This window comes from Eretmochelys imbricata, chromosome 6 (assembly GCF_965152235.1).
Source record: "Eretmochelys imbricata isolate rEreImb1 chromosome 6, rEreImb1.hap1, whole genome shotgun sequence".
In the NCBI taxonomy this organism is placed as follows: Eukaryota; Metazoa; Chordata; order Testudines; family Cheloniidae; genus Eretmochelys; species Eretmochelys imbricata.
Window position 1 is genome coordinate 52,250,654 of NC_135577.1, and position 21,851 is coordinate 52,272,504.

The window sequence follows — 21,851 nt, forward strand, 5'->3', positions numbered from 1 at the left end:
TATTTAACCTATTGGATTTTGTTGGCTTTAGGTTTCAGATGGAGGCGGGGGAAAGAGTTTTATTTTTAAATTAAGCAACTGGGCTTTGTGAGATCTACTAATGGGAAGGTGATTAGCAAGGAGGGCATTTTTGTACAGTATGTCAAGGGGGCTGCAAATGCAAGGCTAAAAATGATTTCCCTAAAACAAGTTCCTCCAAATAGAAAAAAATACAGACAAATAAATTGGCTTGGAAAGATTAGATTTGTATCGATAAAAGTTGGTCCAATAAAAATCATTTACCTCACCCACATTGTCACTCTAACATTCTGGGACACTACATGGCTACAACAACACTGCATACAATAATGAAAGATTTCACCATATGCACACAAACCAAGGCAAAAAATATTTCCATCAATAGTTATCCTAATTTACAGATAGGTAAAGTAAGAAAAATGACTCTTGAGAAATTCTTAGCAGTTGATTTAAGGTATTTACTTTGCATATTTTGACATAGGCTGTTGATAATTTGTGTTTCATTGGTTATAAAGCTCTAACTTTTTGAATCTCTTGTTCTCCTGTCAATAAATAATTATTGTAGCCCTTCCCCCCCACAAGGTTCCCCAAATGTGAAAATTTAATTTGATAAAAATAAAAAAGGTTTAAAAATAGACCGATATTATTCAGCAAAATTCTAAAAAAAAAATAGAAATTGAATCCTGCCAAGCCTAGATATAAATACTGCAGCAGACCTCCTGTCATTCTGTACAGAAGCTGCGGGGCAGGGAGGATCTATTCTTAGAAAAATATTCATGTTAACTGGGGCACTTTTTATAATAAGCTGTATGACCCAATCTCCAGGAACTGGGTAACTCTGCTACTGAACTATTATTGCCACATGAATAACAGCCAAAATCCTTTAGCTGTACAGTGCTTGTCACCATAGTACAGTATATTCCAGTTACTAGTAACCCCTCGGTTGCCAGCAAAATGGTGCTGTTATCCAGAAGTTGCTAATAAACAGAAGGCAGGTTTGTGAGGCTCCAGACAGGGAAGGAAGTGCTGGGACTCGCCTTCCCTGGCTGCGGTCTTGCAAACCAGCCTCTGGGCAAGGCAGCAGTGGGAAGAGGTGCTGCAGCCCAGACACTGGGGAACAGGGGCACTGGGGACCTGTGGGGCTGCACTGTACCTCTCCCTGTGCTCTACAAGCGTTGGGGCTCAGTACATCTCACTGCTTCCTTCCTAGTTGCAGCCCCGCAAACCTGCCTGCAGCTGGGGTGTCTTCCAAAAAATGTTGTTAATAAGTGGCATGCTGTTGCCAATATCGAAATCCCACTAACATTAAAGTCAATGGGACAGGACTGATTCCCAGCTAAATGCTGCTATTAGCCAGAAGTTGTCAATATCCAGGTTGCTATCAAGCGGAATCTACTGTATCTACACTCATGGTGAGAGAAGCTGGTGATTCCTGAATTCTAACCTCAGGTCCAGCACAGTCACTTTCAGAGGCCTCAGCCAAATAATTCAGGGTATGTCTACACTAAAGCTGGAAATGTGCTTCCCAAAGTGAGTAGACAGATAGGTGGTAGCTCTGCTTGAGCTAGCATATGAAAAATAACAGTGTAGCTGGGGGCTGAACGGATGATGGCTTGGGCTAGCAACATTAGCACATACCCAGGGGGTCCTTTAGCTAGCATGTGTTTGTTCACCCACACTGGGAAGCATGCTCCCAGGTGCAGAGTAGACATACCCTAAGTGGCAAATCCTGTCCTCCACTCCAAGGCCAAGCACAGGGGAACTCCCCAGAAGACTCCCTTCCTACAAGACTACAAAGAACCTCTGCAGATGATCATGTGGTCACCAGGTTTCTGTAGCTTCTGCTTTTGGTTGTGTTGGAGAAATGCCATCCAATAATGGTTATGGATCAACTATCTCTACCCTCATTTCCCTTCTGTCTCAGACCCAGCAGCTCAGTGCAGACAAAGGCCCAACAGAGAGAGACTGTTCAGCATCCATTGAGTGCACACCCCCTGGCAACCTCCCAGTATCCAACTCTACCCTGTGTGATCAGTACTCTCATTATCTGCAGAAGTGGCGGGGAGAGGTAAAGGGAACTAGATTGGCTGCTTAACCCTTTCAGTCTCAGTTTACGCATCTATAGCATGACTTTGAAGCTAAAAAGCTCTGTATAAATGTCATGAATTATCATTCCTAATATGAAGCCCAAAGGAAATCATAACAGTTGATCATCAATCCAGGTACTCTACCCAGTGGATTTCCAATCCTGCTCTCTGTGCCTCTTCACAAGTAATTTTTTTTTCTGCAACAGTTCCACCAGCTAGGAATAATTAGACAAATCGATGATGTAATCCCTACTGAAACCAAAATCTTTTCATTCCCTTCCAGCCAATTGGAGCACATCCCTGATGTTTTCCATCTCCCTGCTTCTGTGAATGAGAGAGTATCCATGTGAAAATAGGCTTGGGTCACCCATTGTGATTTATTCATCTGGAGGCAATTTGGAGGCTGCTGCTTACAATTAGCCACTTGATCTTTATCAGCATTGTTCTTAGTCCTTAGAAAACTGTGTCTCTGGTTGCAACCTTTCCGGTATTTGGATGGCCTATTTAATTATACAATTGGACCTTTTAGTTCATAGGATGCTGAGCTAACTGAAATCCTAATGATCCCCACCATTCACCTTCTCTATGCACATTGAGAATTAATACATAGAACAAATTCCAAAATATGTCCCTTTGTAAATGTTATATTCTCATACCGCAGAGAATACAACCTTCATGCAGATGAAAAGGAAAACCACAGTAGTATAAAAGGTAGTATAAAAGATTATATTGTCATCACTACATCCATTTATGAAATTTGCCCAAAGCCATTCCACTTGTCAGATCTCAAATTAAGAAGGGACAGGACTGGTCAGCACTTGGATGGGTGACCTGCAAGGAAAAACCAAGTGCTTTAAGAAAATATTTGTATATGTGTCTTAAATGTAACAAAAATAATGATCAAATAGAAAAACACATCTTAATGATCTAGACCTGCATTAGTTTGGGCTACAGAAAGGCCTGTTCAGCCCTTGAATGCATAAGAGAAACAAGAGATTTATGATGTTCTGTGCTGTTTGCCTGTTGAAGAAAATGAGATCAAAACTACCAAGTGATGGTGTGAAGGTATTGGGAGGAAAAGAACTGAGTGAAATAAAATGCTGAGACAACATCCTGCTGAAGAGTGCTAGCTAAGCAAGATACTTTGATTGGCTAAAAAAAACAGTTGCTGAGCATGTGAACAAAACAAGGAGGAGCATGGGGGCAGCCAGAAAGAGAACAAGAAGTGAGTGTGATTCCCCACTGCCTTGTAGCTTATGTCATCATTCACACCTCTGCAAAGTGGGTGTACAGTGCTACCATTCTGATTTGGTAGTGTTTTATATCCACTTAGCACAGAGGTAAGTGGTTCCATAAGGTGCAAGGCAGTGAAGAATTGGGCCCACAGTGTGTAACAGCGAGGAGCACATAGAGCAGTCAGCTTCATAGATGGTTGAATCCCACAGTAGCAAAATCTCTGAGAAGAACCGTTGAAGAAAGGCAGAGGGAAACTCTTAGTACTTGGGCATGCCAGAGAAGTGTTCAATGTGACTCTCAGACTACCACAAACTTCAGTTTCTGCATTTGTACCTGAAGAGCTAGGAATTGTATTAATTAGCAGCCACACTGGCAGTCTCCAGAGAGAGCAGGGAGTAAATGGCTGTAGAGTCCCCAATTCTTGGCTACATTCTGGCTCCTTTGCACTCTTCCTGTGGCATAAAGCAACCAGGACACCATAATTAGATATTCCCCTGATTATAGATCTATTGTAATGACTTTATGCCAATCCTCCTGTCATAAATATAAAGGGAAGGGTAACCACCTTTCTATATACAGTGCTATAAAATCCCTCCCAGCCAGAGGCAAAACCCTTTCACCTGTAAAGGGTTAAGAAGCTAAGATAACCTCGCTGGCACCTGACCCAAAATGACCAATGAGGGGACAAGATACTTTCAAATCTGGAGGGGGAGGAACAGAGGGTTTGTCTGTCTCTGTGTTGCTTTTGCCAGGAACAGATCAGGAATGCAGCCTTACAACTCCTGTTAAGTTAGTAAGTAATCTAGCTAGAAATGCATTAGATTTCCTTTTGTTTAGTGGCTGGTAAAATAAGCTGTGCTGGATGGAATGTATATTCCTGGTTTTGTGTCTTTTTGTAACTTAAGGTTTTTCCTAGAGGGATTCTCTATGCTTTGAATCTGATTACCCTGTAAGGTATTTACCATCCTGAGTTTACAGAGATGATTCTTTTACCTTTTCTTTAATTAAAATTCTTCTTTTAAGAACCTGATTGATTTTTTCATTGTTCTTAAGGTCCAAGGGTTTGGGTCTGTGTTCACCTGTACAAATTGGTGAGGATTCTTATCAAGCCTTCCCCAGGAAAGGGGGGGTAGGGCTTGGAGGGGATATTTTGGGGGAAGACGTCTCCACATGGACTCTTTCCCCGTTCTTTGTTTAAAATGCTTGGTGGTGGCAGCATACTGTTCAAGGACAAGGCAAAGTTTGTACCTTGGGGAAGTTTTTAACCTAAGCTGGTAAGAATAAGCTTAGGGGGTCTTTCATGCAGGTCTCCACATCTGTACCCTAGAGTTCAGAGTGGGGAGGGAACCTTGACACCTCCTCACAGCCACCAGCATAGGGACATGATAGCAGTAGGCCCAGGTGTGTTGGAGATGGGAGTGTATGTGTGGCTAGAGTGTTCTGCGCTTCAACTATTCTGGGCTGAAGGCCTCTGTGAAAAGTTGCCATAAATTAGCTTTATAACAGGGACTGTGTTAGCCCAGGCTTCAGAAAGTGAAAAGTTGGTGAAAACTATTTTTACCCACCCCCCTGAGCTGTGCCTCCTATAAAATGCAGGACAGAATCTGGGCCAGAGATTGAACTGCTCTCACAGAAAGGCCTTGTCTTCACTAGGACAAAGGTGTATGCTTTAGTGAACGCATGGTAACTAGCACAAGGTAAAATTCTAGTGAAGACAAGAAAGTTGTGGTTTTAACATGCGTTAGCAGGTTGAAGTAAACCCCAAGCTCCCACTACTGTTTCACCACAAGGTACCTTAAAATCAGTTTAAAAATACACCTTTTCCCAATGAAGCGAAAACTAGGAGAACTGAGAGCTCTAATCGTCCCCAGTGGTAGCAGTGCTAGAGTCCACGCTATAGATGGGGCTCAGGCATTTTTACCTCCATGTTGTCTAATCCCGCTGAGAGCAAAACTGGGTGTCAAATGGAAACTGAAAACCAATCTGTGACAGGACCAGGAGAAACAATTAAAAAATGACGAGGAGTCCTTGTGGCACCTTAGAGACTAACAAATTTATTGGGGCATAAGCTTTCGTGGGCTAGAACGCACTTCATCAGATGCATGGAGTGAAAAATACAGAAGCAGGTATAAGTACATAAAAAGATGTGAATTGTCTTATCAAGTGTGAGGTTACTTGGTAAGGCAATTCACATATTTTCATGTATTTATACCTGCTCCTGTATTTTCCACTGCATGCATCTGATGAAGTGCGTTCTAGCCCACAAAAGCTTAAACCCAAATAAATTTGTTAGTCTCTAAGGAGCCACAAGGACTCCTAGTTGTTTTTGCTGATACAGACTAAAATGGCTATCACTCTGAAATTAAAAAATGGTGCAGCTTCCTTCAGGCTTGCTCAAAACATCACCTGTTTCCCAGTAACAATACTTAGCCCATTATCATTTCAAAGCACTGCAAGCATATACGCTGATGACTCCTCCCAACACTGCCACCAGGCAGCCAACGGTTATCAACTTCTTTTCACAGATGGAAAAACTATTGCATGACTTGTCCCAGGCCATACAGTGAGTCAGTGGCAGATCTGGGACTCATACTGTAATTCTGTCCTCTGTACCATGCTAACCAATTTATTTGAGCATAAGCTTTCGTGAGTTACAGCTCACTTCATCGGATGTAGCTCACGAAAGCTTGTGCTCAAATAAATTGGTTAGTCTCTAAGGTGCCACAAGTACTCCTTTTCTTTTTGCAAATACAGACTAACACGGCTGTTACTCTGAAACCTGTACCATGCTGTTTCTCCAATCCCAAAACCAAATTTCTCTCCTTACATCCATTACTATCAAGGAAAACAGGGTATCCATGATAATAATTCCAAGTGCATGTTTTCTGCAGTCTAAGCAACCTCTTAAACATATCTATCTCCTCAACAGTAGCATAGTGAGGTAAACAGTGTCCTTTATGGTAGATATACAAGCATGGGGGGACCAAATCAGAAAAGTTAAGGCACACAAAATGAGTTATACCTGGCAAGGGGCATAAAAGCTAATAAGAGTTTCGATAAGTACAATAGGATCAAGAGAAAGATGATGGAGAGGGGCCTTATTCCATCATAACTGGCCTTCTCCCAAAATGTTGAAAAATAGTAGCCATATCACTAAGACCTATGGTATTACCATAGAATTGCATTGAGACCCCTTCCTAAGTAGCTATGAAGAGACGTATAGAGCAGTAAGTCCTGCTTGTGTAGTCACATTGGATAGGTCTTCACTACAATTAAAAGTAAATAACCCAAGTTGAGTTACCCTTCTCAAGTTAGCCTAGCTCATGGGGGAGACCCCACAGTGTGCAATAACACTTGAGCCGCTGTGTCCACACTGTCCCTGCATTCACTTGTGTGTGGCACTAAGATTTTTTGGAGCACATCCCATGGTTCTTGTGATGCAGTAAACTAAGATGCTCTATGAATTGTTTCCCCCCCTCTGTGAACTGTGGGCAAACTTGTCTGTCCTTTCTTGGCACATAGGAAGAAACTGGAGGACTACTGGCACTCCTGTGGACCTAGCCTGCGGCCATAGGTGCCAACTCCGTCGGTGCTCCGGGGCAGGAGCACGCACCAGGAAAAAATGGTGGGTGCTGAGCACCCACCGGCAGTCCCCCTATCAGCACCTCCCCCTCCCCCCAGTGCCTCCTGCCTGCCAGCAGGCCCCACCAATAAGCGCTTTCCCCTCCCCGTGCTTCCCCCTGCACTTTCATGGCGTGCAGGAGGCTGTGGGGGGAGGAGCAAGGATGCGGCGTGCTTAGGGGAGGGGGCAGAAGGGGGCATGAAGAGGCAAGGTGGGGTGGAGCAGGAGTGGGAAGATATGGGGTGGAGCAGGGGTGGAGCCTTGAGAGAAGGGGTGGAGTGGGACCTGAGGCACAGCCGGGGATAGAGCACCCACCGACACAACGGAAAGTTGGTCCTGTATCTGTGTCCACATACAGAGAGGGCATATGAAAAGCACGTGAGTTGTGCTAATTCAAGTTTTAGCCTATACCTCCAGACAGGCCAGCCAAACTATTTAAAAGCATGGTCACGTTCAAGTGAAGTGTTTTTGTGTGTGGATGGGACTCAAGTTAACTCTGCAATGAAGACAAGCCCCTTAGCACTCACTTTATTACACCTCCAAGTCTATCTGTGTGGGAGGGAGCAGGGCTTGTATTCTTGTGAGTCCCAAAACAGGTGAGCAAGGACAGAGGATGGGCAGTGGGTGGAGTCTTGGTTTCACCTCCCCAGTGCACCGATGAGCGATGTTCAGCTGATTCAAGGGAAGAAGCAAGCTGGACCCACATTAAAAAGCTGCAGTAAATTATTTCCTACTTGGAGAAATGGGTGCGGGGAGCAGGGAGGTAATTGTGACTGAAGAGCGTGGCACTGCTGCGTGCTGCCCTTGGCTGTCACAGAGCTGAGCCTCAGGGTTTAGAGTGGCTTCCCACGAATCAGAGGCATTTTATTACCATTGAACTACCAAAGTACAACCATGAGGCATGTACTTGGCCTTATGATGCGCATACAGTAGGATAATGCACCTGCTAATTGAGAAAACAGCTGTGGCTCCCTTTGGAGGTACTGAGTTGCAACGATGATTTGCGTTGATCACATAAGGAGTCCAGTTTGCAAATGTGGACACCTATATTCTACTAGTAAAAAGCCCTCAATCCTAGCCTTATCTGGAGATTTGTCCCTTGAACCACAGGATTAAATGCCGACTCGTATAACCTCCGCACAAAACCCAGCACAGACAGCTGGGCTCCACTTCACCGACAGCAGGAGGATGGGGTAGGAAGGACAAAATTTACTCCCCTTTTTATACACAACAAGTCAGTTAAGTATGAGGGAATCCCAATGATTTTCTTTACGGACCCTCTCCAAATCCTCAAGCCAGGCCTGTGTGTATTAATTTGTATGATTACAGTGGATGGGGGTCAGTTTTTCACAGGCCCACTCAAAACTGCTAAGGACAGCTCTGGTAGTACCAGAGGCTGTAGTGAGGGAACAGCGTGCTACAGCTGAGTCTGTTGGCTGTGCCCTTCATTGGGATGTAAAACAAATCTCTTGCTCCTGGCAAACAGGACTGAGAAACAGAAGAAAAATGGAAATCGGATCTGAGCAATGAATTCCCCATTCAGTCTCAGATCCCTGCATTTGCTCAAGAACTCAAGTTTGTTTGGTTTTGTTTTAAACAAAGGTAACAGGAAATTTCAGAGAAGAAAGAGGTCAGAGTCCCTTGCTTGTGGGGCCAGCAGGCCCTGGGAGGGCTACTGAGTCAGAACGCTCAGTCCCGGGATGGAAGGAGTGGGGGAGGGAGCACCTCACTCGTTGCTCTCAAGTAGCGCTGCCATCTTTCTACAGTTTGTCCTCAGAGGACAAACTCAACTTTGTGATGTTAGAAAAGACTCCACCAATTCTTTTTACAATTGCAGAACAAGCCAGCATTTTGTAAAACATCAACAACATGATGAGCCTGAGTGGCAGTTCTGTTCATGAAGCAACAGGATCAGATCTCTACCCAGTTTATTACCATTGCTCCAATTTATATCTCTTAAGGATTTATTACTGTTCTGTCTCTGGCTATGGCAGGGAACAACGCAGCATTGACAAGAGAAATGAACAAGATGATCAGATCTTTGCTGTCTCTAATGTCTATGACCACATGATTGCTGAGAGAGACACACACACACACACAAAGCTTGATTCTGATCTCACCTATACCAGTGTAAATCACAGCTAACTCTGTTGAGGTCAGTGGAGTCGCAATAAACTCAGTGTGAAAACAGAATGAGACAAAAAGTATTGTTAATGTAATGTTAGGTTTCTCTATTTACTTGATTATCATAACATGTTCTTAAAGGTAGACAATGTTTGGGAGTGGTGTTTATTGTATTTATGGGGGGAAAGTAATGAAGCCGTCACTCAAACTCCTCCGCTGATTGGCATTTTGTTATTTAAGGTCATGTGATAGATACCATTTAATAGGATCATCAGAGTTGTCTCAATTAGTGGTTGTCTCATGCATTTTGTATGCACTGTTATTGTAGTCATGTTGGTTCCAGGATACTCGATAGAACTGAAGCAGAGCTCTGTGTCAGCTCGAAAGCTGGTCTCTCTCACTAACAGAAGCTGGTCCAATAAAAGATAATACCTCACCCACCTTGTCCATTTAAACCTGCTTGACTGAATCATTACCAGATGTTTTAACATGTGTCCTCAATTCAGTTCCCTCGGCTGAAGACTTTAAACCACCATATTAACACCTCTAATTATAAATGATAAGACAATTTCCTGGCTGCCACTGTATGAGATAGAAGAGAGCATGAGCTGTGGCCTTTAATCACTTTATTAATATCTCAAATTGTAAGTGACAGAATAATTAGGCTGAATATTGTCCCAGTGAAGCAGCTTGAACACAGTGGCCATTCCATCACGGTGACAGAATTTAGCTTAGAGGGAAAAAATGGTGCAGTGAAGTTTGTCCCATTCAAGCAGCTCTCCTTATTGTCTGGAACGATCCTATAGATTAGTGCATTTAAAACTAGACTTGACAGGGAATAATTCCGCATTGGCATGGCGAGAGTCTAGATGACCCAGTACCATACACCTTTTCCAATTCTAACTTCTGCTGAGTGTCTCACTCCCATTTAAATGGCTTTTGCTGTGCCTCACTGAGATGCTCCCTCCATCTCTATTCCTTGAGAGAATGCAGGTCTAGTTTCTCTGACTGTTCCCCATTAAAATCTTTTCAGTGCTCTAGCTGCCTTCTGTTGCAAATTTTGTTACATCAATTTAATATTCAAAGGCACTAATCTCCCCCCCACACACACACACACCCATTTTACACCAAGGTAAATCCATTGACTTCAGTGGGATTACTGACCATTCACTCCAATAGAACTGGAAGGGGACTCAGACCCAAGGTTTCCAGAACTGCTTATTCAATGCTGCAAAGGTGACTTCACTTCAAATATCCTATGTAGAACTAAAACTGGCCCACACTTCCCCTCAGCTCCATATCTGCAAGATCTGGTTGGTGAAAAGCTACTTTGCATGATTCGGTCTCCATATAACTCTTGGAACTACAACTCCGTTAGGAAACTACTTGACTCCATTTTTAAAGTATTACTGCCATGGATATTTTTCCAGTTTGTCCCTTTGCTCTGAAAAATATAATCAAACTTGATTTTCTGCTTTTTCCCCCGTGTACTTTCTTGGCAAATGTTCAGGATACATTCTGGCAACAGTAAAGGAAAGATCTTTAAAAATGTTCCTCAGAAGCCAGTTTGAACAGAGACTTTGTCATGAGGCTTTCCCATTCAGATGTTTGGAATTCATGCATGGGAAAAAATATCAAGCCTTCTGTATATGACAGAAAGGGTGTGAGGTGTGTGCTGTAAAAATGTTCCTCCACAGAAGCAAAAGGACCACATGCTGCATCAGACATCATAAAATCCCCAGTATTTCATCAAATGACACTGTTCCTTCGTGAATTAAATTAAAGGATTCATTTCAAGATAAAAATCATTTTATAAAAGTATTTTAAATTACTTCTTCCCTGAAATCTATTACTGAGCTTGGACTTGGACACTTGGACTGCTAAAACCAAAATAGATGTTTGAATCTCTGTTTTTCACCATTTATTCTGTTTGCTCTGTGTATTGCCCTGTGGAACTAGACAAGTTTATACCATGAGTAAGCGGACTATTGCCCCCTTACTAACAGTCAGTGGGGGTGTTTTGGTTGGCTAGCTCCCAGTACTAAAAGGGGAAGGGTCTATGGGAAATCAGGACCCTGAGACTGACAGTCCCCAGGAACAATGGGGAGAGGCCAATGCTCCAGGTCAGCCTGAATGACAGGGCGGGTAGGCTAATCAGGGAGTCAGGAGACCAGGGAGGTCCTGTCCACCGTGTGAGCTGGAATTGCCTGGGTCAGACAGAGTGGGGCCAAGCTCAGGAGATAGCAGGGGCCCAAGCTAAGGTGGGGAGCAGAGCTGTGCCACATCCAGAGGGACCAGAATAGCAGCCCAGAGAGAGTAGACCCTGTCCTGGGAGCAGAGCTGCAGCCCCAAAGCTAGAGGCACAGCCCAGAGAGAGCAGACTTGCCCTGGGAGGAGAGCTGCAGCAACCAGAGCCAGAGGGGCCAGAAAAACAGCCCAGGAAGCAGGTCAGTGCTGGGAGCAGAGTCACAGAAGCAGCCTGCAGAGCAGACGTGTCCTGGGAGGAGAGCTGCAGCAACCAGAGCCAGAGGGGCCAGAAAAACAGCCCAGGAAGCAGGTCAGTGCTGGGAGCAGAGTCACAGAAGCAGCCTGCAGAGCAGATCTGTCCTGGGAGCAGAGCTGCAGCAACCAGAGCCAGAGGGGCCAAAGAAGCAGCCCAGGGAGCTGGAGGCAGAGCAGCAGCAGTAGCAGCCATGCAGAGACAGAGTGGTGCAGCTGGGGCTGGGGCTGGAGCTGGGTGTGGTGAGCAGCTGGGGAGACCGAGGGAGACGCTGGGCAGCAGACCCAGCACAGGGAGATGCCTCAGCCAAGGGGCTCTGAGGGCCAGGCTTCGATCATAACCGTGACAGGGCGGGGGCAATACTGAGAAGAAGGGTCCTACCACTTAGAGCCTGAGAGCTTGTGGCCACCACCAGAGCAAGTGTCCAACCCACAGCATCCCTACAGCACAGCCAGGGCCTGAGAAGAAGGCCTGGGACTTACAAGGAACAGACTGTGAACTGCCCTGACATTCCAGAGACACTGTTTGTGATGTTCCCTGCCACAGAGTGGGGTGATGTGTTTCCTTTAACCTTTCCTATTTTTCCTTATTCTTTTTAAAATTAATTGTTGATTAAATAACTTGCATTTGCTTTAACTTGTATGTAATGGTCAGTGGGTCAGAGAATTGCCCAGTGCAGAGAGAGTACCCTGGAGTGGGGACACCCTAGCCCCTGTCCTAGGTGACCACAGCAGGGTTGGGGGTCGAGCCCCCCAGGAATCCTGGGCCCAGCCTTGTTGGGGTTAGGAGGACTGTGCCAGACAGAAGAGTGGAAGGGGAGTCCTCAAGGGCAGGGAGGGTAAAGGAAGTAGGAGCGAGAACTCAGATCCTTTCGCTAGCCTACTTCACTGGGGTAGTGCAGAAGCCAGGAAAGTTTCCCCACAAGCGTGGGACTATTCCCCCACTTACACATGTTTATGTTTAGTCAGTTTCACTTTCTTGCCTCTGACTCTGGTGTTTGATGAGATGAAGCTAGTCATATGAATGAAATAGTTATGGAACTGTAAAAATCTTACTGTACTTCACCTCCACTTACAGCCATGGACATAAGGGGCTAATGCCATTGCAGTGATGCAACTCCACTCAAGTTGCTATACCAGGGGATGAACTTGGCCCTGAGGAATTTTATGAAATCTACATCATGAGCAAAGATGTGAAATCATGTAAGGACAGGTTTATAATGGCTTACACAGACATAAAATGAAAATCTTGATGGGCAAACACGGCATAGTGGGCTTTCATTCAAAGCACTACCATTGTAAGCTGTTTCAATCATAAGCCAGATACCCCCACATTTCAATCATGAATCAAATACCTGGAATTCCACCTGGCCCAATGACTTGAGATATTTCTGATGCAGTTGACACAGCCATTATCTTAGTATACATTGCACAGTTCTTATTCCTCCTCAGCCTTAAATTCTTCATTAGGCAGAATAATTTACTCAGGCATCAAGGATAAAAACAGCAAGAATGGATATTTGACTTGATCTCACCTGAATCCAGTTATTTTACCACGTGCTTGGTATGGTAGAAACAAAAGCTCCCCCATATGAATAAAGAGCTAGAACTGGGACCATCCACCTGTACTGGATTAGAAGCTACCATTTGTTTGATCTGCCCTGAACCTAATGCTTGTGTCAGTGATGACTGCTATTGCTCGACATTATTGTTGCCTTAAGGGCAGGCAGAATATCTCTGCCCAAAAGGTTGCCATTTGTTAAAGCAATAGCATCAAACCTGGGGCACTACTGAAATAGGTGGTGGTAGATGAGAGGAACCCTGCCCGGAAGATTCAAAATGGCTGCTTGGTTACACATCTCTCATAGTAAGCATGCTCCTTTATAAGTCTTCCTGTGTACTGTTTTTTCCAACACAAAATACTTTCCAAATACTCTCTTTATGATGAACATAAAACCCTTGCAGTCTTCAATGGCAATCCTAATAGAAAGCGGGTGCTATGCCTTTAACGGAGCTCTGGGGAGCTCATTACATCCTCCATTACTATAATCAACCTACACATAAAAAAATATATAAACAGTTACCAATTGGCTGAGTTCATGACAGCATTTGATCACATGCAAACACAATGCCTGTACTCACCGCTTTCACAGTGATTCCCAGTATAGCCTGCCAGACAAGCACATCTGTAGGCACCAACTTTATCAAGAATACATGTTCCATCATGATAACATGGAGATGAAGAACAAGCTGCAAAAGAAGAGGCAAGAATATTCACAGTCTTTCATAAGGTTTTTATCTAACCAGCTAGCTACTGTTTTCTATAGAACTCATCACAGTAGTTTCTAAAGGCCTCCCAGGTTAATTAGATATGTAGGGTCAAGTACGCAATGGATTCAAGGAGCCCTCCAATCTTCTTCCTTCCGTGCTAGAAGGAAGATCTCAGGATGTGCAACTTTTTATTGGTGGTTGTTTTTCCTTTTTCTTCCATTATGGCCCCCATCTTTCTATCACTTCTTTCGAGTTACAGTGGGTTCACCTGAGGGGTCACATTATTTCTATCTTTTACATACTTCATTCTGGGCTTTGTGATCAGTATTTCCCTAAAGGAACATAGCTGTCTTCTTGGGTCATGGATGCAAATGCAATGATTGATGTTCCTGTGTCCTCTTGACCCCTATGATGATCTTTTAAATCAGGATTATGATGACCTTGAACTGGCAAAGGAAGCAGGTTGGGAACCAGTAGGTTGGGATGCCTCTTGGCACAACTACCCAGCTGCAATTAGAGAAGTGGTACAAATAGATCAGATATTTTAAGCATAAATGGGTATCTACGTGCATAGCTAATTATTTGCACATGCACCAGGCTTACTAACATGGGCAAAAGCCGCTGTGCTACACACACTTTTGGGCACCATGCCTGCTCTCCCTTTTTAAAAATGTACCCTTAAAACTACAAATAAATACATCTTAAAACAAATTGCATAAAGTCAGTTCCTCCTCCACTTATCTGCAGAGATCTGGATTTAGGCCCTCAGGGTTCTGTATTTCCTCTATTATAGCAGAGGAAAATCACTAGCTCTTAATGGGATGTAACACCAGCTACACTTCAAGCGGTAGTGAGGTTCTCAACCGTTTCAGAAAAAAATCAACCTGAACTCAGGTCTTACCAGGTAGAAACTAGTGATCAAATCATAAAATTTAGATCCAGATTCAAATAGGAACATCTCCAAAGTCTGCGAAGTTCTGGATCTGATGTTCTGGTTCAGATCCATCATAACAAGGTACGCCAGAGCTGTAAAGTTTATATCTGGATCCAAATTGAAGAGTTCACCCCAATTTTCCATAAAAATGCTCTTGCCACTTTTAGAGGACTTTCTAAAGGTTCTTCATAACTTTATTTGTTGAACTTCTAGTCCATCATTGCTACAAAAGTATAAAAAGAGTAAATTCTAATTCACTTATAGATCACAGTTGTCTATCAACAATACACCGATTACACTTTAACATAAGGGAGGAATGAACTCCACCACTAAACAACACTGATGGAGCAAAGCAGGGTCGGTAGTGCTCTAGCTGCCCCCTTAGACCGCAATCTCAGCTAGGACGATCAGTTTCAGAGGTGGCACTAAAATATTCAAACTCTCTCTTTGATGAAACCCAGAATGGCACACGACAAATCAGCTAATTCTTTTGCAGAGTTTTTTATTGAAACAGGCTTTTCAAGTCTCTTTGACCCAGCTGGTGAAAGAGAAACGGAACTCCACTCATAACGTCAAAACCAGATTTCTGACACAGATTTCATGTGGAGACGTAAAGCTATTCGTATTTAGGTTGGGCAGTGAAAGCCACTGCTGAAACCTTGCACAATTTCCTTAAAGGCTTGGATATGAGGATGGGGGGGTTATTCAAAGGGTGACTGAGGAGGAGAACAAATTCCTGAAAAGCTTTTACAAATGATCATTTTGTTGTTTCCTGCTGTTCTAAAATGACATTTAAAAAAAGAGAGCAAGAAGAGGCTGAAGAGCCAGGGAAGCACTGATATTTTGCAACCAACAGGCCATATCTTCCTGTCAGTTGAAGTCAATGCAGTCGAAACAATGGTATGTTTATTTATCGCTTCTGTCTTGATAGCACAAGCCACTATTTGTCTGCCAGTTTATTCTGTGGAGCCAGTTGTGTCAAATGAATGAGGATGGGTGCTGGTTATTATGATAGGTGTGACACACAGAAGAGCTGATAAAAATGAATCTTTATTGCCTGGCTTTGGTCATATGACATGGAACCAGGTTACAAAAGCTTCCTCCCCATGTCCCGTGACAGGGGTCAGTATCCACTGACTCCACTGGCTACTGGTGACTGTCGTGATTCTCATTAAGCGAGACCCAGAATTATTTCTAATCTGCCGTAGTACACTATGCCCTTTAAAAATCTAAAACACAGAATGCACCAGAACAGCCACACAGTGACTTAGACATTCAATTTTTGCTCACAATTTTTGCACTTTTGGGGAGTTTTTCCTCTGGTGGACTAGGATTTGGCCCAACTTCCCAATGTGATGGGTATCATATAAGTATCTATAACTAGTTAAGAGAGATAGTTGGAAAACATTTTTTCACAATAGTTGGTTTTGGGGGGGGGGTGGGGGGTGGGTGGAGTCTTCCGCTTTCCAGCTACATTTTGTTTCAACAGAACGTATCCATCCAACTCACGTAACTAGAATATTCCCAGAACCTTTCTATTTTCATGGACACACATTCTACCAAGCCCACCCAGCTTGCCTCTATTATAAATATAAAGAGAAGTTAGCACCTCTCCCTACCTATGGGATTTTGTATTGACATTAATAATGTTTCATGAGTAATTGTTGCCAGCAAATCAGATGGGAATCCCCTCACCTTCCACAAGGGGATTATTAAAGAAGGACAACCACACACAGGAGCAAGGGGAATTATCCTGCTCACTTTATTTCAATCTTCTTCTCTTCCCCCGTCTTTCACGTCTGAGGTAGCTTAGTCATTTCTGGCCACTGTCACCAAAGATTGGATTACCCTTTATCCTTGACACAGTGTCTGTTGCTGCACTCGGGTGGTTCCAGTACAGGCCGTTCAGCTGATTAAGCTGCTTCTTTTATTAACTAGCTGTCCACTGGTCTTTCCTCTAGGGACATACCTTTTGCAGATTATTTTGCATTTACCTAAATTCTTCTGACCATTTGGTCTCGATACTTCCCCATGTTTGATCAGTGTCATTGTGTCATTGAGCCAACTTCTGCAAAATCTATCCCACATAGGGTCCTCAGAACAAAGGTGACCCCCATTACAAAGTGCCCCACAAGGGTGGACATGTGTAAATGAAAAAACTCTGCTCTCACTGCATGAGCCACTTTTCCTATCTTCTTCCTTCCAGTGCTAAGCTACAACGAATACCATAGCATCCCTTTGGGCCATTGCTCAGTCTTGGAGTGTGTTTACCTGATCCTGTTCTCAACAATCAGGCAGGTGATTGACCTAGTGAGCCCTGTTCAGCTTATTACATGGATGTCAGCTACTCCCTGAGGCTTTGCATTGAGAAGGGTTTCAGAAGACTGAATGCTGAAGCTTGCTGTATGCTGCCAGAGCTTTCAGTCCCTCAGCTTCCCCCCACCCCCGGCCACATACATTGTATTCTTCCCCATGAACAGAGTTGCTGGCTGGGTTAACACTTCACATAAAGAGACACAGTGAGAGCTTCAAAAGCTTTTCAATTCAGCTACTCATCAGGCCAGGACAGATTCCTAATAAGGTGCACAATGAGGCCTCCTGACAAATTCTCACCCCTTTGCCTCATGCGCTGCATGGATTACCATGCTTGCAGCCACCCAGTCTCAAATAAATACTATTAAAAATGGGGTGGAAATAAAGTGCAGACCAGTGCTAGCACACTAAGAGGTGCATGCTGAGTAGAGAAAACGGAATCAATTCATCCTACTCCATAGCAAAAACGTTAGGCCTACGAGTGTAGGCAGTCTTATGCAACATCCCCCACACCAGGTTTCTTTGGGTGGAGGCAACTTTTGTTTTCCATCAGCCCTTTCATTAGCACAGTGCTAGCTCTCATTGTCCAACTGTTCCTGCTGTGATTGTGATTGTATTACAGGGAACAGCAAGTAGACAAGTGGGTTCAGTAAATGCAGAAATGGGGCAGCAGATTAGCTACTGCGTGTATGCACATTTCAAATTGTTAGCTGCACCCTTAGTTATTAGTAACAGCTGAACCCCGATAGGTTTGGAGCTCAGGTGTGGTTTAGCTGCAAAGATTACATGAACTTAACTGAACTTCTTGAACTAGATTGACGGCTCATGGGACCCCATTAAATCTGGGACACTGATGTGTGTCCGGGGTCTCGTATGTCTTACTTCAGGGAGGGATTGGGAAATCCTAATGTTAGCTGTTATAGATCCTGTAGGATTTTCCTATGGCAAACCAGCACACACTGGTCAGCCTCCTCTGCTAAGAACTCTATGGACAGGTTTTATAGACTTGCCCCTTACAAAGAAGGCACAAGACATGTAGCCCACTTCAGATCAGAAGGCAAAACAGGAGCTACCAGCATTCCCAGTGTTCCTTTGCAGGCAGGCAGAAGGGGCAGGGAGTAACGCAGAGGGGAAAGTGTTACCCCTGTGTAAATGAGATCAGACTCAAGCCTAATACGTTTAATAAGTAGATTGGAATTTTGGAACCCAACTTCTTTCACTACAAACATTTAGCACATCATATTATTCACTGAAGGAGAGATTGAAAATGTTTTTGTGTGCTTTTTATATGGGAAGAGCCTTCTGTATCTGCCCTATATAAACAATTTTTTTAAAAAGCCCTACTGATCTGAAATGTGAAGCAGCAGAAATAATTAGAGCATTTTCACATGGGTAATACAGCAGAAATGTAACAGGTTTCTACCATTTTAAACTGCTTACTCTGCTTCCACATACTACTTCAAACAACTATCTGACCGCAAGGAACTGTGCACAAAAATTCCATTTCATCACTCATTCCCAGTTCTTTGGTGCAAAAAGAAACATCGCAAACCTATGAAACTTCAGCCCTAAACTGTTGCAATCAGTTAAGTCTTTGCACAAATAATGGTGCTGGGGTCCACTTTAAAAGAGCTTCATTTTAGCAAGCCGTATGGTGACTTTGTACCTTCACTGTACCTACCTGTATAAACTGCTGTTGGCAACACAGCATGAAAGTTTTTAATGAAGCAGAACAGCGAGAAAAATTAGTGAGACTGAATTAATGAGAATAAAATGCAGTGTGCTTTTTTTTATTCCTTTACCTGTAATTTCTTCAAAGATAGCATGAAACCCATCAAAGTTCTTGGATCCGTCGGACTGGAAGAGAACATGGAGTGAGGTCCCCGTGCTTCGGATTGGAGGCGGCCTGTCATTGCCACAGAAACGCTTAATTATCCTGCTATCTATATTGTCCCCATCCCGGATCTCCACATAATCATACTGGCACATGTAGTCAAACTCCAGGCTCAGCATGGCAAACCTGAGGCAGAAGGACATCAAAATCAGACTACTACTCTCACCTGGCTGGACTGTGTTTCTAATTCAGTTCAGAGTCTACTGCCCCCCTACAGAATCCATCTAAAGGAGAGGATAACAGCTGGATACACTGGAAGGGCAGAGAGCTAAACTCCATTTTGGACTTTATTAGTGCTACTTAAGTGGTTGCGTTCTGCATTTAGAAACTATGATGATAGGTCCCTTATAAATAAGACAGAAAGAGACAGACTGGGAACAAAAAGAAACCGACTTTATTTCAGATCAGAAGACAAAACAGGAACTAATTGTCAATAGCCAGTACTTACACCATTTGTGTAAGGGAGAAGGGACAGGGGTTAACGCATACGGGAGAGGGTAATATCCAGAGGCTTTTACAGTAAACGCTATCTATCCTCTCGCATCAGCCATGCAGCAAGGCTGTCATTAGTGAACAGTATAACATGCTGCTGCTAGCAAAGCACAGAGCCAAAATATTCAAACTGAATATGAATGAAAACCAGACAAAGAGAGCTAATAAAAAAGAGCCTTTGAAGAATAAGCATTTACCCAGGGTGCTGTGCTCTAAGGATTCAAAGCTCTGTGCCTGAGAGAGCACCACACCACTAACCACTCAGCAGAATATTTTAAAAATGTAACTTTTAATCTTCCCAGTCTGCCTGAAAACTCTCAACTCTGTAGACCGTGTTTATTTAAGGGATATAATGGATCAGACTGAGTCTATCATGTTTCCTCTTCAAAGGTGGGCTGAATTGTCTGGCAATCTAACATTTTCTAACTGAAGAGAAGGGGAAAACGCACAACCAGTTTGGTTGTTCAGCATGCTCCTACAGTTGATTTCCCCTGACTGTCCTCTTCTGGGGACTCAGTGCCTTCAGAGTGTAAGGAATCCCATGTGATGTGAAATGGCTGATGTTTTTCTATCCCCTCCCATCAGACTAACATTAATACACGCTCATGTGTCTTCGTTCAGTACTTATTTTTGTGTTTGGAGTAACAGCTGAACCTCAGCTGGTGTAAATCTGCATAGCTCCATTGAATGAGCAGTTGAATGGAGCTGTACCAAGTTACACCAGAGGAAGATATGGCCCAGAGTTTTTGTAAGGGTCTGTTGGAAGGTGGATTAGAAAAAAATGGCATCTGCTTTCAATACACATCAGAGATTAAGTCACGTCAGTTTCACTTAAACTTCATGAGCAAGTTGGTGAGTCCAAATTCCAGTTTTGTCTGACATCCTATTACCTACCCATGAGATATCAAGTTACCAGCATGACATCATTGAAACAAGCTCTCTTTGGCTGATCAACCCCCAGGATTGCTCTTACAGAAGCAATAATTTCATACAAATTAACCTGTTCATGCTTGTCACACGTCTGAAGCCAGGTGAAAATAGGATAGAGTTTAGGGCCCCTACCTACAAATCCTGACACACATTCTTAACTTCACTTGCATCAGTTTCCCATTGGCACTACTATACTACTCATGTGCTTATAAAGTTAAGCATATGCATAAGTGTTGGCAGGATCAGGGTCCTAAGACCCATTTCTGGGAAACACCTCTAACCAAGGGTAGATCTGGGCTCAGTACCTACTTGTTTAGTATTTCATATATGTAGAGAGAACCTAGGTCTGTAGCAACCATGTTACTGAAAATGCAGTAGAGTAATTAATATCAAGGAGTCTTAGGCAAAGTTCTGCATTGGAGCCACAAAGTGACAGATAAATCGTGCACAATGGTCTTAGTAGTTGGTCCACTTCAAAAAAAATCCTTGCTGACAAAAAATATGAATAAGCTAGTGGTATGGGAAGGCTTACTGGCTTCTGATCTGCATTGTTTGAGTGTAGGAGTGAAGTAGCTAGGAAATGCACAAGGCCTCATGGCTAAGGCGCAGGGATGGGAGCTGAGAGACCTGGCACAGGATTTTCAGAAGTCCTCAACATTGTCCTAACTCTGCTCCCAGTGGAGTCAACTGAACACTTTTGAAATCTTGGAGTCTGTTGTTGGCTAAAGCACAGTTATGGGCAAGTGATTTAACCTCGATTTTCTCACCTGTAAAATTGGGGCTATTTTCCTAACTGCCCTGGATATTATAACACCAAATTCCATAACGTTAATGAAATGCTTGGAGATCCTCAGACCAAAAAGGAGCATAAAGTACTGTTATGAGGTGATATTATTGAGTGCATTGAGAATACACCTCTGCAAGGAAAGCTTCTTGCCAAAGGAAAAGAACAATTCCAAGATACAGCTCTGTCACAGCATTAAAGAAAATGATTGTGAGTTGTGCGTTTCCTAGAGTGCTTTATCTCATCCAGTGGTGAGCTGGAGCTGGTTCCCACCTGTTCGCTACAACCAGTTGTTAAATTTAGAAGCCCTTTTAGAACCGGTTGTTCCGCGAGGGACAACCGGTTCTAAAAGGGCTTCTAAGTTTAACCGGCCAAAAGTAGCGCCTTAGGCACCGACTCCATGGGTGCTGCAGCCCTGGAGCACCCAAGGGGAAAATTTGGTGGGTGCAGAGCACCCACCAGCAGCTCCCCTCCCTGCCCCACCCCCGGCCCAGCCCCAGCCCCAGCTCACCTCCACCTCCTCCCCTGAACGCGCCGCCCCACTCTGCTTCTCCGCCCCCCACCCCAGGCTTCCTGCAAATCAGCTGTTCGCACGGGAAGCTGAGGCAGGCTGAGAAGCCGGTCATAGCTTCCTGCTCAGGCCCAGG

At 43.8% G+C, this 21,851-nt stretch overlaps 1 protein-coding gene across 3 annotated transcripts in view; it reads right to left on the reverse strand.

Annotated features, from left to right (window-relative positions):
* Window positions 1–21,851, reverse strand: part of PAMR1 (peptidase domain containing associated with muscle regeneration 1) — a 53,283-nt gene that overhangs the window by 19,259 nt on the left and 12,173 nt on the right. Inside the window, exons 4-6 of one of the 3 annotated variants that reach the window (XM_077820184.1) lie at window positions 18,907–19,124; window positions 13,729–13,836; window positions 13,488–13,508 (exon numbers count right to left, since the gene is read on the reverse strand). In XM_077820184.1, the coding sequence (XP_077676310.1) occupies window positions 13,488–13,508; window positions 13,729–13,836; window positions 18,907–19,124 (347 nt within the window). The remainder of the gene's footprint in view (window positions 1–13,487; window positions 13,509–13,728; window positions 13,837–18,906; window positions 19,125–21,851) is intronic. The other 2 variants (XM_077820185.1, XM_077820186.1) reach the window with 2 other exon arrangements.